The sequence below is a fragment of the Lepidothrix coronata genome, unplaced genomic scaffold, assembly GCF_001604755.1.
Source record: "Lepidothrix coronata isolate B3197 unplaced genomic scaffold, Lepidothrix_coronata-1.0 Scaffold25, whole genome shotgun sequence".
Lineage (NCBI taxonomy): Eukaryota > Metazoa > Chordata > Aves > Passeriformes > Pipridae > Lepidothrix > Lepidothrix coronata.
Genome location: NW_016690205.1, coordinates 85492 through 97683, shown reverse-complemented (window position 1 = coordinate 97683; position 12192 = coordinate 85492). Strand labels below are relative to the sequence as shown.

The window sequence follows — 12192 nt, the reverse complement described above, 5'->3', positions numbered from 1 at the left end:
GGTGTATGTGATGTTGTAGTGATTTTCAGACATTCTTTGTGAAGGCTTCTCAAGGCTGAAGATCTAGCCAAACTGCATGCACTGTGCTTTTCCTGCAGCTCTGTGATATCCACTTGCCCCACTCCCGGCCAGCTGAGCTCCCCCTCGTGCGCCTCTTTGGGATAGTGCTGTCTTTTCCCGTGTTGCTCATCTTCTTCCCTGGCCTGCTCTGCCTCCGTAATTAGATCTCAGTCGTTTATTTGCGACATGGGATGGCACGGAACTGGAGAAAGTGCTCGCTAGTGAAAAAGGAGGAGGATTAGAGGAGCTCACTTAGCAAGGCACTAAGTGGATGGTGTTCCCATGAATCCCTTCACACAATGAACTGATTAGTTTAAAGGCCCTCGATTGCACGAGGCACTTCATTTCCAACCATTCTTTTGTCTCGCCTTCATTCAGTGGCACAATACTTTCTTCATGCCGCCTGCACGGTGCTTAACTTGCAATCATGCCTTTCTTATTGTTACTAATTACAGTAAATATCTTGGAAAATAGCAAAATGTTGATGTTAATTCTCAGCTTCTGTCGTTTTTGCTGAATGATACTGTCCTGCCGAGCTTCGTTTCCTAGTGAACCATGGTATCTTTATGGAGCTGTTTCATGGGATCATACATTTAAACTTTGTCTCTGGTGCCTACAAATGAGGCTTTAGTAGTAAAACACATTTGAAAGGTTCTTTCTACCAACCAGAAGAATGGATCATTGCACTCACCTGGCCTGCAGCGTTGCTTCAGAAGTGACTAAAGTAATGCAGCTGGTGAAGGTGAAAAATTGTGAAAGAAGAGTGGGGACCCAAGGCTGTGGTGGAGCTGTGATGTAGCTGTCCCTGCAGCTTCTGCATGTGCTACGTGTCACAGGTAGAAATGGAAGCTTGCTGTTTGGCCACGGCTAGCATTTGGCTGGGACACTGAACTGGAGTTCTGGAGTTATGGGGGAATTTCCTACCTTTTTGTGGGTTCCTACGCAAAGTTAGAAAAGATGCTTTAGTCTGTGCGCCTTGTTTTTGCAACTGTGTAATGAGAGTGATTCTTTTGTACATGTTTATCTGTTTATTCTATTTATGCTTCATTTCTGTATCTAGAAATGTCCTTTTAATTGTGAATGCAGTGCTTACAGCCCTGAGGCAGTACTGAATTAGGTCTTAGATGACTACAAAATACATCAAAGCAGGAAATCAGAATTCACCCAGTCAGTTCTTTCAGTCAGCTTTATAACTCAAAGAAACAGGTGCACTCCATGTAAGGCATGTTCCTTGTGTTACAAATCAGTGGTCAGGCTTTTTTTTTTTTCCTTTAAAAAGATATCTGATGTATCTCTCTGAAAAAAACTCTTAACTGTTGCTTTCTGTAGTTTGAAAGAGTAGTAATAGGAAATGTGTACCTTGTCAATGATGGTGTATTTCCTAACATACTATTTCTTTTGAGGTCACTGTGGTGTAATAAATAAAGCCTGATAGAACAACAGCGTTCCTGCCTGGCTGTGGAGGACTACAGCTAAATGCTGATTACAGCAGCTTTCAGAGATGGGACCTTTTCATCTAGGCCTACCTGATGGCTTTCTTTGTCTTTTGAAAAGGTTCAGACTATGTAGAATATTCTACTATAATGCTGTCTTTAAGGTCATATACGGGGCAGTATTAAAACAATATAAAAGAACATTGCTTTTCTTTGCTGTGTGTTGTGGCATGTGAGACTGGGTTTTAAAAGGAGCATCTTTTAAATCTGTAGTAATGATGACTATGCATGTGGAATGAGTGAAAATTGTTTAGTTCTCTGGAAGTGCTCAGACTGCTAATACTGAGCTTCAGTTCAGACCTGAGTATTCGCTAATGATGAATTAGGCTAACAGTTGGCAGCTAATGCTGTTCACAGAATCAGGAATGTTTTGTGGTCAGCTATGGCTCTCCTGGTGACACATTTGTGGCTATAAAAACAAAGCTAGTGAGCCAGGTTGAGAATTCACCTGCATCTGAATAGTAAAGTTATTAATGCTCCAGTACATGAGACTTTGAAGCACTTTGAGGCTTGCTGTCGATCATGAATCTTGACACATGGACAGCAATGCACTGGCACCAGCTCACAGACCTGTGTTACTGGAGTGAGTGAAATCTGGGAGTTCTCTTGTCAAAAAATGGAATCTTAGTCCTTAGGCATAGGAACAAAGTTGAATTTTAGCGTAGTTCTTTTTATAGTGTTCTTTGCTTCTTCCAGGTGAATAAATGCAGCCATATTCTGCAAATAAATTCGTTTTTAAGAACTTTTTTGGTGCTCAAAGAATTTTTTGTAATTCCATGATGAATTTTCCACTTCTGTGGTTTTGGAGAAATGGCTGCTTCCCTCATGTCTCATAAGTGATCACTGGGTTTATACTGGTAGTGAGTATTATGGGAGAAAGAAGATCTCCTTAGCAGGCTAAAGTCAAGACACTGCGCTATTATAAAGTCTGCTATAATCTGCCCTAGGCAAAAAGCAAATTGATGCATCTGTCCCACTGCCAGAATGATCTATAGTATGTTGAATATCTAGACATTGTTTAGATCTGTCCTGTTCAGGCCTGTTAATTTATGAATCTCTGTTCTTAATTACAGTAGTACTTGGGCAGCAGTGGGCAAGAACGTGGAGTGAGGCAAATAGAAAGCAGCAAGTGTAAAATACAGCAGATTCACAAATGTCTACAATTAATATTTTTAACAAATGCATCACTGTTTCTTTGTGTTGCCGCCTGCTGTTTTCCCTCCTTTTTCTCTGCATGCTCAATATTTTTCTCCCATCTGTCCCTTGCTCCTTGGCTGTAATGATGGGACAGATGTACTGCCTCCTAAGTCTTCATCTTAGGGCTTGTATTAAAACAACCTCATTGCTCCATTCCTCCTTCGCATTCTGTGTGTGTTCATGTTTCTTTATCATCTCCCCTTCCTGCGTTCTCTCTGTGCTGTGTATGGGTATATATATATATATATATTAAGACTAATGTGCTCTCTCTCATGGCCCAAGTAGAACTGCTACATACATAAGGTATGAAATATTGATTGTTATATATACATGTACATATATGTATATACTTATATATAAATATGTATGCGGGTATGTGTATATATGTACATATATATGTATGTGTACATCTAAAAATATGTGTTGGTTGCCTTGTACCTTTCACTGTAGAAGATTCTTTATATGGTTTCTGTGATGTGAAATAACACATTCTTCATTTTAACTGGCCCTTCAAACTCTGTAAGAAAAGCTTTTAAGCAAAAAACCTCTACATATTCTTCATGCGATTCTCTTAGGATCAGCTGTGCTTTGAACTGTTAAAAACTGCCATTTCTGTTGGATGTTTTCCTCAGGAGATATTTTGGGTATGTTAAATGATGGCTAGAGAGAAAAAGTAGCAAGAATAGCATCTGCTATACTTGGAGGGTCTGAGAACACAGAGCTCAGTCCATCCGCCGCAGGTCACCGCCTTCCTCTCCTGATGTGCAGGCTGCAGTGTGAAAAGGTCATGGTGCAGACCTGCTGGAGGAGGGAGGAAGCAAATGTTATTGTTAATGGTTTACTGTTTTCTTTTAGCAGAAGCAGCCCTGGAAGTTTGTACCAAAATTCCCCCTAGAACAGATGATTTCACAGTTAATACAATCATCCCCCTCACCCTTGCTGCCCCCGCTTCGAGTTAGGAAATACCAGTGCATTCCCTGTGTGTGTAACTCAGTTCTTGGCACCTCTTGCAAATGATCTATGTTGTAGCCTTTGGATTTTGATATCCTGAGCAACAAACTATTTTTTCCCTAAAACACAATTTTGTCTTCAGTGCGTAGGTTAGACTGAGACTAAGAATTGATTTGTCTGTGCTGCTGACACATGCCCAGTACATGGAGCAGGCTGACCACTCCTGAGTTCATCCACATTGCTAGAGATTGGAAAAACCCACTTGCTGCTCAGATTCAGAGCTCTCACAAAACATGATAATGGATTTAATGTAAGTGAAAAGTGCAGCAGGGTAGTAAGGAGCTGTTTTGTTCTTCAAGCCCTTATTGGATGGAGCAACAAGTGCTGGCCTTGGAATTTCAGCAAGATTCAGATTAGACTTTTAGCAAAACTCTCCAAAGGCAAAGACAGTAAAGGGCTGAGAGAATCTGTGTGCAGAGACCATACATTTTTGGAATTCTTTGGCAGATTAGATAAATGTCTGTCAAAGACCAAGTATTGATCCATATCTCGAATATTGCTCTTTCCAGTGCAACAAATCAAAGCTTCCTGGGTAGGAAAGCTCAGATGAGGGTAAGTGATGTTGAAGTAAGCTGGCTTGAAACCAGCCCTGCGTGTGCCTACTACATCCAGACAGGTTGGAGGAAAGACTGGGTTTATACTAAGGCACAGTGCAAGAACTTCATCCCCAGTACAGTTCCAGAGCTTTGTCTAAGCCTGTGTCTGCCAACATGCTTACCTGCAAGTGCTGTGATGGCAGGAGGGTTATGCTTGGACCTGTGCTTGATAGTCTTTTTCTACATTTTAGAGTTACTCTGGCTGCTGTGGACCTGTGTTTTCCAAAGTTTGATTGTTTGGTTGCTAACATATAATATTTTTTCAATATGTGTTGCCACATAGCTGGCAAGGTTTGATATTCTGCAGTATTTGCGCAGTATTTGCACAGTATTTTCCTTCCCAGACATTTGTGCTAATTTCAGATCACGCTGCTGAGTCCAGTGGATGTAACTAAAGCAGAAGGTTTTTCCTAACAGCAATAAAAGATGTAAAGTGACCATAGTCTCAGTCGTGAGGTGTGCTTTTAAAACAATGAGCAACCTTGTTTAGTTTAACCCTCACTTTTTTATTTTGAAATTTATTTGTGGTTGTTTTGCCTTTTTTGTTACCAATAGTGAGGCAGATACTTTCTGTAAGAATCTATTTATCATATTTCATAAGATGGAGAGGGTAAAATGAGTCAGTAAATGTGAAGGACAATTTTGTGTCTCCAAGTCTTACCCTGATATTACTTTTAAACCAGCTTTACTTCGAGTTTCTAGGTGCAGGTGTAAATTAACCAGTGATTCCCACAGCCCCACAATGTAGCTGTATGAAAAAAGCCAAATTCCAGGCCAGGTCTGCAGTCCTTCCATGTGAGTCTGCCTTCTTTTGAGGATGCTCTGGAGACACCACACTGTGTGTGTATGAATTGGAAGGCTGGAAGACTGACTGTGGAAGCAGAAACATATTCATTTTGTTCTGTATTTGCTAGCATACTTTAGTACTCAGGCACTTAACTGAAAAATAATAGCAGGTAAACCAAAATTTGGGCAGAAAGAGCTGAAAGATATTTTCTGTTTTAACATAAAATCATACTGTAGGCAGAAGTACAGGAGAAAAGAAACAAAAACACAATTTTGTCAACTGTTGTTTGAACATTTTTCTCTAAGCCCAGCTCTGAGAGTGCACTATGTGGTTACATAAGAACTTGTGGCTTCTTGAAAATCTATGTATCTGAAGGCTGAAAATCCAAAAAGAAAATAGAAAGAATGGCAAATGTTGATTTTATAATGTGGGATTATTTTTAGCTTTGTTCTCATTACATTTTAGGGAACCTGCCCTGTTGTATTTTGTGTCCTTGAATAAACTGAGCATTTTGAAGATATTATAAAAGTGAATGTGCTTAAAAGCAATGGATTTTGAACTAGAAAATGTTGGTTGTAAGTCAGAAGATGCATTACTGGCAAAGTGTATTGTATATTGCTGTACAGTTCAACAGTGCAGGAACTTCATTTCAGCAAGGACTGTGTATATCTAGGACATAAAGAAAGGCATACTTAAAATACTGTTGTGAGGAGGAGAGGCCAAAGGTACTCTTTCATGTCTTAAAGGAGGCTGGGGCCCCTCTTAGCAGGCAAATTCACAGGTTAATTAGGAGTTCAGGGTTTAGGCCATTCATTACAGGTTTCAAAATTATTTCCTTCGTTTCTCCACCTGTCATGTACACGACTGCTTGGTTAGACACTTAGCATGGTAAGTGCATGCATTCTTCCCTGTGAAGTTGTGCTATACACTGTGGGCAGGACGATTCCCAGACCTTTACTGCTGGCAGCAGCTCCTTTGTGGGTTGAACTCAAAGGGGTGACCTAAACTGAGACCGTGAGCTGGGGAGAGCCTTGTTCAAGAGCTGAAAGGGTCTGCTAAGGCTGCGGGACTTCCCACCCCACTTCTCTGATGGATTCTCTCTCTCAGGCAGGAATGGCATCTCCTGAAAATCCCGAGCAGTTGATCATTGCCCTGGAACCCGAGGCTGCCTCTATCTACTGCCGAAAGCTCCGCCTGCACCAGATGATAGAGCTGAGTAGTAGGGCACCTGTCAACGGCTACAGCCCGAGTGACACTATTGGGACTGGATTTACACAGGGTACCTCTCTTCATTCACTCCTGGATCCTTACGCATAAGTTTGCTTTGGGCATGAGGGCTGTTTTCTTACTGGTTCTCGTTGTCCTTGTTCTCTTGAAATGTTTCAGGCTGTCGGTTTGCTTTTATAAACTCTGTTGCTGTTTGTTGTAGATAGACTAGTTTAGACATTGATCCAGCAGATGTCACAGAATGGTTTCGGTTGGAAAGGACCTTAAAGATTGTCCAGTGCCATCCCCCTGCCATGGGCAGGGACACCTTCCCCTATCCCAGGTTGCTCAGAGCCCCATCCAACCTGGCCTTGAACACTTACAGGGATGAGGCAGCCACAGCTTCTCTGGGCAACCTGTGCCAAGGCCTCACCACCCTCACAGGAAAGAATTTCTTTCTTTAATTTTAGCATGCAGGTAGCTTCCTTGCCTTGCCTTTTTTTGGATCTTGTGGGAGTCTTTTAGTATTTTCACAGCAGTATTTTTCTGCCTTAATTTAAGTCAGTACTTCATGTTGGATCATTTTTTAATTTAATGTGTTGGAAACAATTACGTGTTTGATTAGCTGCATTATTGAAGCAGCGTTAAATAACTGGATCTCCAATGAAACTATTAGTCTGAGGTGTTTCAGAGTTTTGGCAGATGCTTTTTGATGTCATCTTTATGAAATACCATTAATTACTTTCAACACTCAGTGGAACACGTGGTATTGGAATATAGCAGTGAATTTATCTGCTCATAGAAGACCAACTAGATAGGGCACTTCTGATTTATTGACTTGGGATCTGTTGCTAGTGTCAGTGTTTGAGGACTGACTTACAGTGAGGGACAGGGCTTAGACCACAGTGCAAGTCACTTGCCAAAAGGTCCTTCATCACCAGAGTTTTTTGAGCTTGGTATCCTGCTGAAATTGGAGGGAAGTAGGAGAGAAAAAAAAAATCAACAGCACTAAGAGCTGATTGCTTCATAATGCACATATTTGCCATGGCTGCGCACTGTGACAATTGCCCTGATATTAGTGGTAGTGGGACAGTCTATTCCAGAATGAATTTTTCAGAAGAATCTGTATTTTATCACATTTGCTATGTCAAAATAGTAGAGGCAAATGGAAGATCAGGCTAGTAAAGCTATTCCTGCACTTACCAGAGCATTTTTTTTCAGTTAGCAGAGTCACTACATCATTCTCTCAAATCTATGCCTCTCCTTGCCAGCTCTTGTCAGATGTGTTCAGTGTTTGGAGGCCCACGCAGAGTACAGGACACAATCTGTTCCAGGATACAGTCCCTTCAGGGGCCCCTCAGCTTCTGTCCCTCTCATTCATGTCCTGAACCATTCCAGTTCCATGTAATTCTACATGAACTCACTGTTCATGTAGTGACAACACAGGGATTTGCCTCTGGGAAAATAATAAAAGAAAATAATTTCTCTGGATAAGGTTTTGAAGCTGGGCATAATCTGTCAGATCATGGGTTTCTGCTAACCCTTGGATGGGATTACCACTCTCCTTCTTGACTTTGTATGGTAAAAGCTATTGGAGATGAGAAAGGTTTCATGTCAAAATTAATGAAAACAAAGTTTGGAGTGAATTAATTTGGGGTTAGAATTAAAATTTCATAAAGGCATGGCAGGCACCCAAGACAAGCTGAGAACAGATTAAGGAGAAAAAACCCTTAAGTATAAACAGAGAGAAGCACTGCAAGGACCATATTATTGCCGTGAAGTCAAAACAAAAATTTTACTGTTCACAGTAGCCAGGATAAGCTTAGTTCAGTTTTAGTTAAAGACTGGCTCTTGTGTTCACTTCTAACCCACAGGACTGAATGAAAGGACTGCCATTGAATTTTGGGGGCTCTGTGTCAGGCCTTTCCTTGGACCTAGTGCTTGTTCTGTCCTGGAGTGCTCGTCGTGTGAGCTCCCACTGTGCTGCCCAGTCAGTGCAGTGAGGCTGGTGTGGCTTGTCTGCATCGGGGGGGCTTTATGGGGAGGGTACAGAGCAGGTGGAACTGCTGGTCTGTGTTCTGGTGATAGGCACTAGAGAAACAGGAAGCAAAATGCATTCTGTGATTTGCATGCTGATATTTTCAGAAGGAATTTTCACATATGACCAGATGCCTCTGCTCTGTAGTGTTTTATAAAATGCCTTTGAAGGTGAGTGAAGGATACACAGGTAATGTGGGGTTTTTTGATCATTCAGTTGTAGAGGTTGATTTAGAAGCATAAGGCAAAGATTCTCACTATTCTGCTTTCACTTAACAGACTGTTCTGCATCTTTTAAATGTCTAAGTAGCAGTTAAGTCTTGTAAGTTAACTGATTGTTATAACAGTATGGCTAGATACACTTAATTTTTAATTAATGTATATTTTAAATATTACGAGGGTTAGACCTCCTGATCACTGTGTCCTTAAGAAGTTACTAATTTGAACAGCAGTGCTTTGGCTGCTAGTTTTGAGACAGACTGACATCCTGAAAGGCAGTGGGCTGGGGCTACTGCTGACAGAGGCTATGACGAGCCAGTCCCCCCTACCCCACTGCCAGCCCATGCTTTGCAATCCAGAATATATTAAAAAGCCCCAAGTCAGACCTTTATAGCTTTCTTATTAGGTTATTAGTATGTATTATTTGTTTATATTATTTATATTAGTTAATTAGTATATATTAAAACATATAATATATATATTAATATCAAGGAAGATTAGTGTGGCTGAAAAGCATTTTTTCTTCTTCGTAGGAGTGATATTCTAATGTTCCTGATTCCAATGCAGTAATTTTTGTTCATCTGTTTTTGTTAAGAAGTGATACATACAGGCCTGTCAGCCTGCTTGCATAACCCTGCAACTTACAATACCCACTTCTTCATGCTTTCTTATCCTCAGTAATTTATTCTCTGTCAATCCCTAGCTAAGGAACACGTGCGTCATAAACGACAGAGTCGTACCTTTATGGTGGAAAATGTCATAGGAGAGATCTGGTCTGAACTGGAAGAAGGTAGTGTCCTTTCTTGAATAAGCTTTGCTGTCACTGGTTTTATATTGCAGGCAAATATTGTGTTTCCCACAGATGTGCTGAGCACTGCATTGTTCTCACCGTGATTATAAATAGGAAAAGAAAAAACCACAGGTTCAATATGCTGCTCTTAGTTAGTAACACTGAACTGCAATTCCATATGCTCTAGCAAAATACGGTTTATTAAGGAGATGGTAGAAAGCCATCCAGGTTTTAAAATGCATGCAGAATATTTTCCTCAGAATAGGCCTTTTAAATATGCCCTAGTATTAATTTGGAAGCCCACTAGAATGTACACAGCAGCACGAGCGGTGCCACTGATCTGCTTTACAGCTGCGCTAAATCAATAGCCTTTGACATCTGACTTTTATATTTGTTATCAATCGTTGCATTATATTTACTAGTAATGATCAAGTCTTCAACACAGACATTCTGGCTTTCTGTAGGTCATTGTCTCTCATGGTGCTAGTGCCCCTGAGAAGCTGTCATTGCAGTGTGCTGGGTGGTAAGACTAATGTCAGTACCATTGCCCTCTCCCTTCGGCAAACTAGGGGACCGTTACATCGTCGTTGACAGTGGAGGAGGCACAGTGGATATGACTGTCCATCAGATCAGGCTCCCTGAAGGACACCTTAAGGAGCTGTACAAAGCAACAGGTACTGTCACTTCCATTGCTTGCTTTATGTCATTGTATTGTATATTATATATTTATGTAATATTTTGATTTGTCAGTGAAGGAAATGTGTGCCTTTATTACATTTTCCTAACAGTTCTTCCTTAAATAAGACCAGCATTCAAAATTATTATAACCCAGCTGCTGGTCATCAGACATGGATGAATCACTTAATGCATCTGATGCTTTTGAATGGCAAATCTCACACTGGTGTCTGTAAGATTACCTCAGGAAACAACCTAGTAAAAGCAAATGGGAGAATGTACACATTTAGGAGTGTCTACTCTTAAATACAAGTCCAACCTACAACTCCTCATGTGTGGATAAGAAGGCAGTTTGCTTCTAATAAAAATGTTTCTGATTTATAGTGCTAGTTTTACTTTGGCTATGATGATAGAGAAGTGAGGCAAAGGTAAGAGCATGTTGTGTATTAGACCAGCTGTTACATTTAGGAAAGACACCTCTTTCTGTAGACCTTCTCCCTTGACAGTCTTGCTCTAGTGTTGCTCTGATGTGTATGTGGTCAACTAGAAATGTAATAAGCAGTTCAGAATATTAAAGCTGTGCTTTGTTTGTGGTATAGGTGGGCCTTATGGTTCTCTAGGAGTGGACTATGAATTTGAAAAGCTCCTGTGTAAAATATTTGGAGAAGATTTTATTGAGCAATTTAAAATCAAGCGTCCTGCAGCCTGGGTGGATCTGATGATAGCATTTGAGTCCCGTAAACGGGCAGCAGCTCCAGACAGGACCAACCCACTAAACATCACTCTGCCCTTCTCCTTCATTGACTATTACAAGAAGTTTCGAGGCCACAGTGTAGAACATGCCTTGAGGAAAAGCAAGTAAGTAGGCAATTGAAACTAAATGGATGCAGAATTAACTACTGGTAGCAAAGACAAATAATTCAAATATCCTAATTACATGTAGACTGAAAGGTAATAGTGTAAAAATGTAATAAGGATGACAAAATGGGATTGCCTCCATTGCAGTTTCCAGAATGAAAAGTTCTGATCAATCTCTTGCAAAAGCTTTTCTGTACAAGACTTGCAGTTGTCAGGTATTGCTTTGTATGACTTTTATTAGGCCACCACTGCATCACTTTCTTGACTTTGACTGTGTATTGTGAGTCCCTTTCATGTTAATTAGGAGCATCAGATCAAAGACAGAATTTGTTGCCTAAAAGTTAGTTACGTAGAACCTTAATTTTTATCAGCCTGGAACAAATCCAAGATTGTGAAATGTGTAAATATGTTCATGGCTTGAGGACAGTTACTAGCAGGATCAGATCACTGCTGAAAGCATGTACTACTGCATAAAGCTCTGCAAGGGGAAAGCATTCTTCTTTTGAAGTGATGGCAGGTTTTTGCCTCTTTTGGTATTTTACCAATTAGATAATTTGCTCGATAAGTAGGGAGACATAATCCCCTCCAGAGATTTTAATTCATGATTTTCACTATCAAGAAGTCACCCTAAATGACAAGATCATGGGCTGCTATAGAAAAGGAAGTGAGAAGAAGGTAGAAATGGGCATTTTGCATCTTTTGAAATTATGTACTACAGGAGACCTGGGGATAATGGCATAAAAGAGAATGAACAAGAGAGCCTGTGAATCTACGGCAGAATGCTTGGGACCTGAGAGGGAAAGATGTGATATTTAGTACCTGTACCTTAGTATTTGTAGGTTGCTTCCAACTCAGCATATTCTCTGATTCTGTGAATGTAGTATGCAGGCAGGAACTCCTGCATCTCTTTCAAAAGTTATTGGTAAATGTACTGAAAACCTAAATGACTTGAAATCCAGCTAAGAGTCACTTTCTAAATGAGCCTGAGGTTCTGAAATCATTAAAATTTCCCCCTCGCAAGACCATCTCCTTTTTATTAATAGTCTTAATGGTGAATCTTAGAGGCAATGCTAAAAATTTCCTTCAAATGAAATGAAATTAATTGGATAACAGGATAGAAGGAGTATAAAGGCTGACATATAGTGTGCATTAGTGAAAGGGAGATTACTGAGCTGTACAGATGTGTCTCATCATGGCGAGGCTTCGCGAACGAAGATTTGGGAAGGCTCTATCCACATTTGCTACAGGCACGTTGGTGGCTTA

General features: G+C 40.5%; 1 protein-coding gene across 2 annotated transcripts in view; it reads left to right on the top strand.

The window, feature by feature from the left end:
- Window positions 1-12192, top strand: part of HSPA12A (heat shock protein family A (Hsp70) member 12A) — a 55313-nt gene that overhangs the window by 35958 nt on the left and 7163 nt on the right. For both annotated transcript variants that reach the window (XM_017809300.1, XM_017809301.1), the window contains 4 exons: window positions 6252-6423; window positions 9310-9396; window positions 9966-10070; window positions 10671-10929. In XM_017809300.1, coding sequence (XP_017664789.1) covers window positions 6252-6423; window positions 9310-9396; window positions 9966-10070; window positions 10671-10929 — 623 coding nt within the window. The remainder of the gene's footprint in view (window positions 1-6251; window positions 6424-9309; window positions 9397-9965; window positions 10071-10670; window positions 10930-12192) is intronic.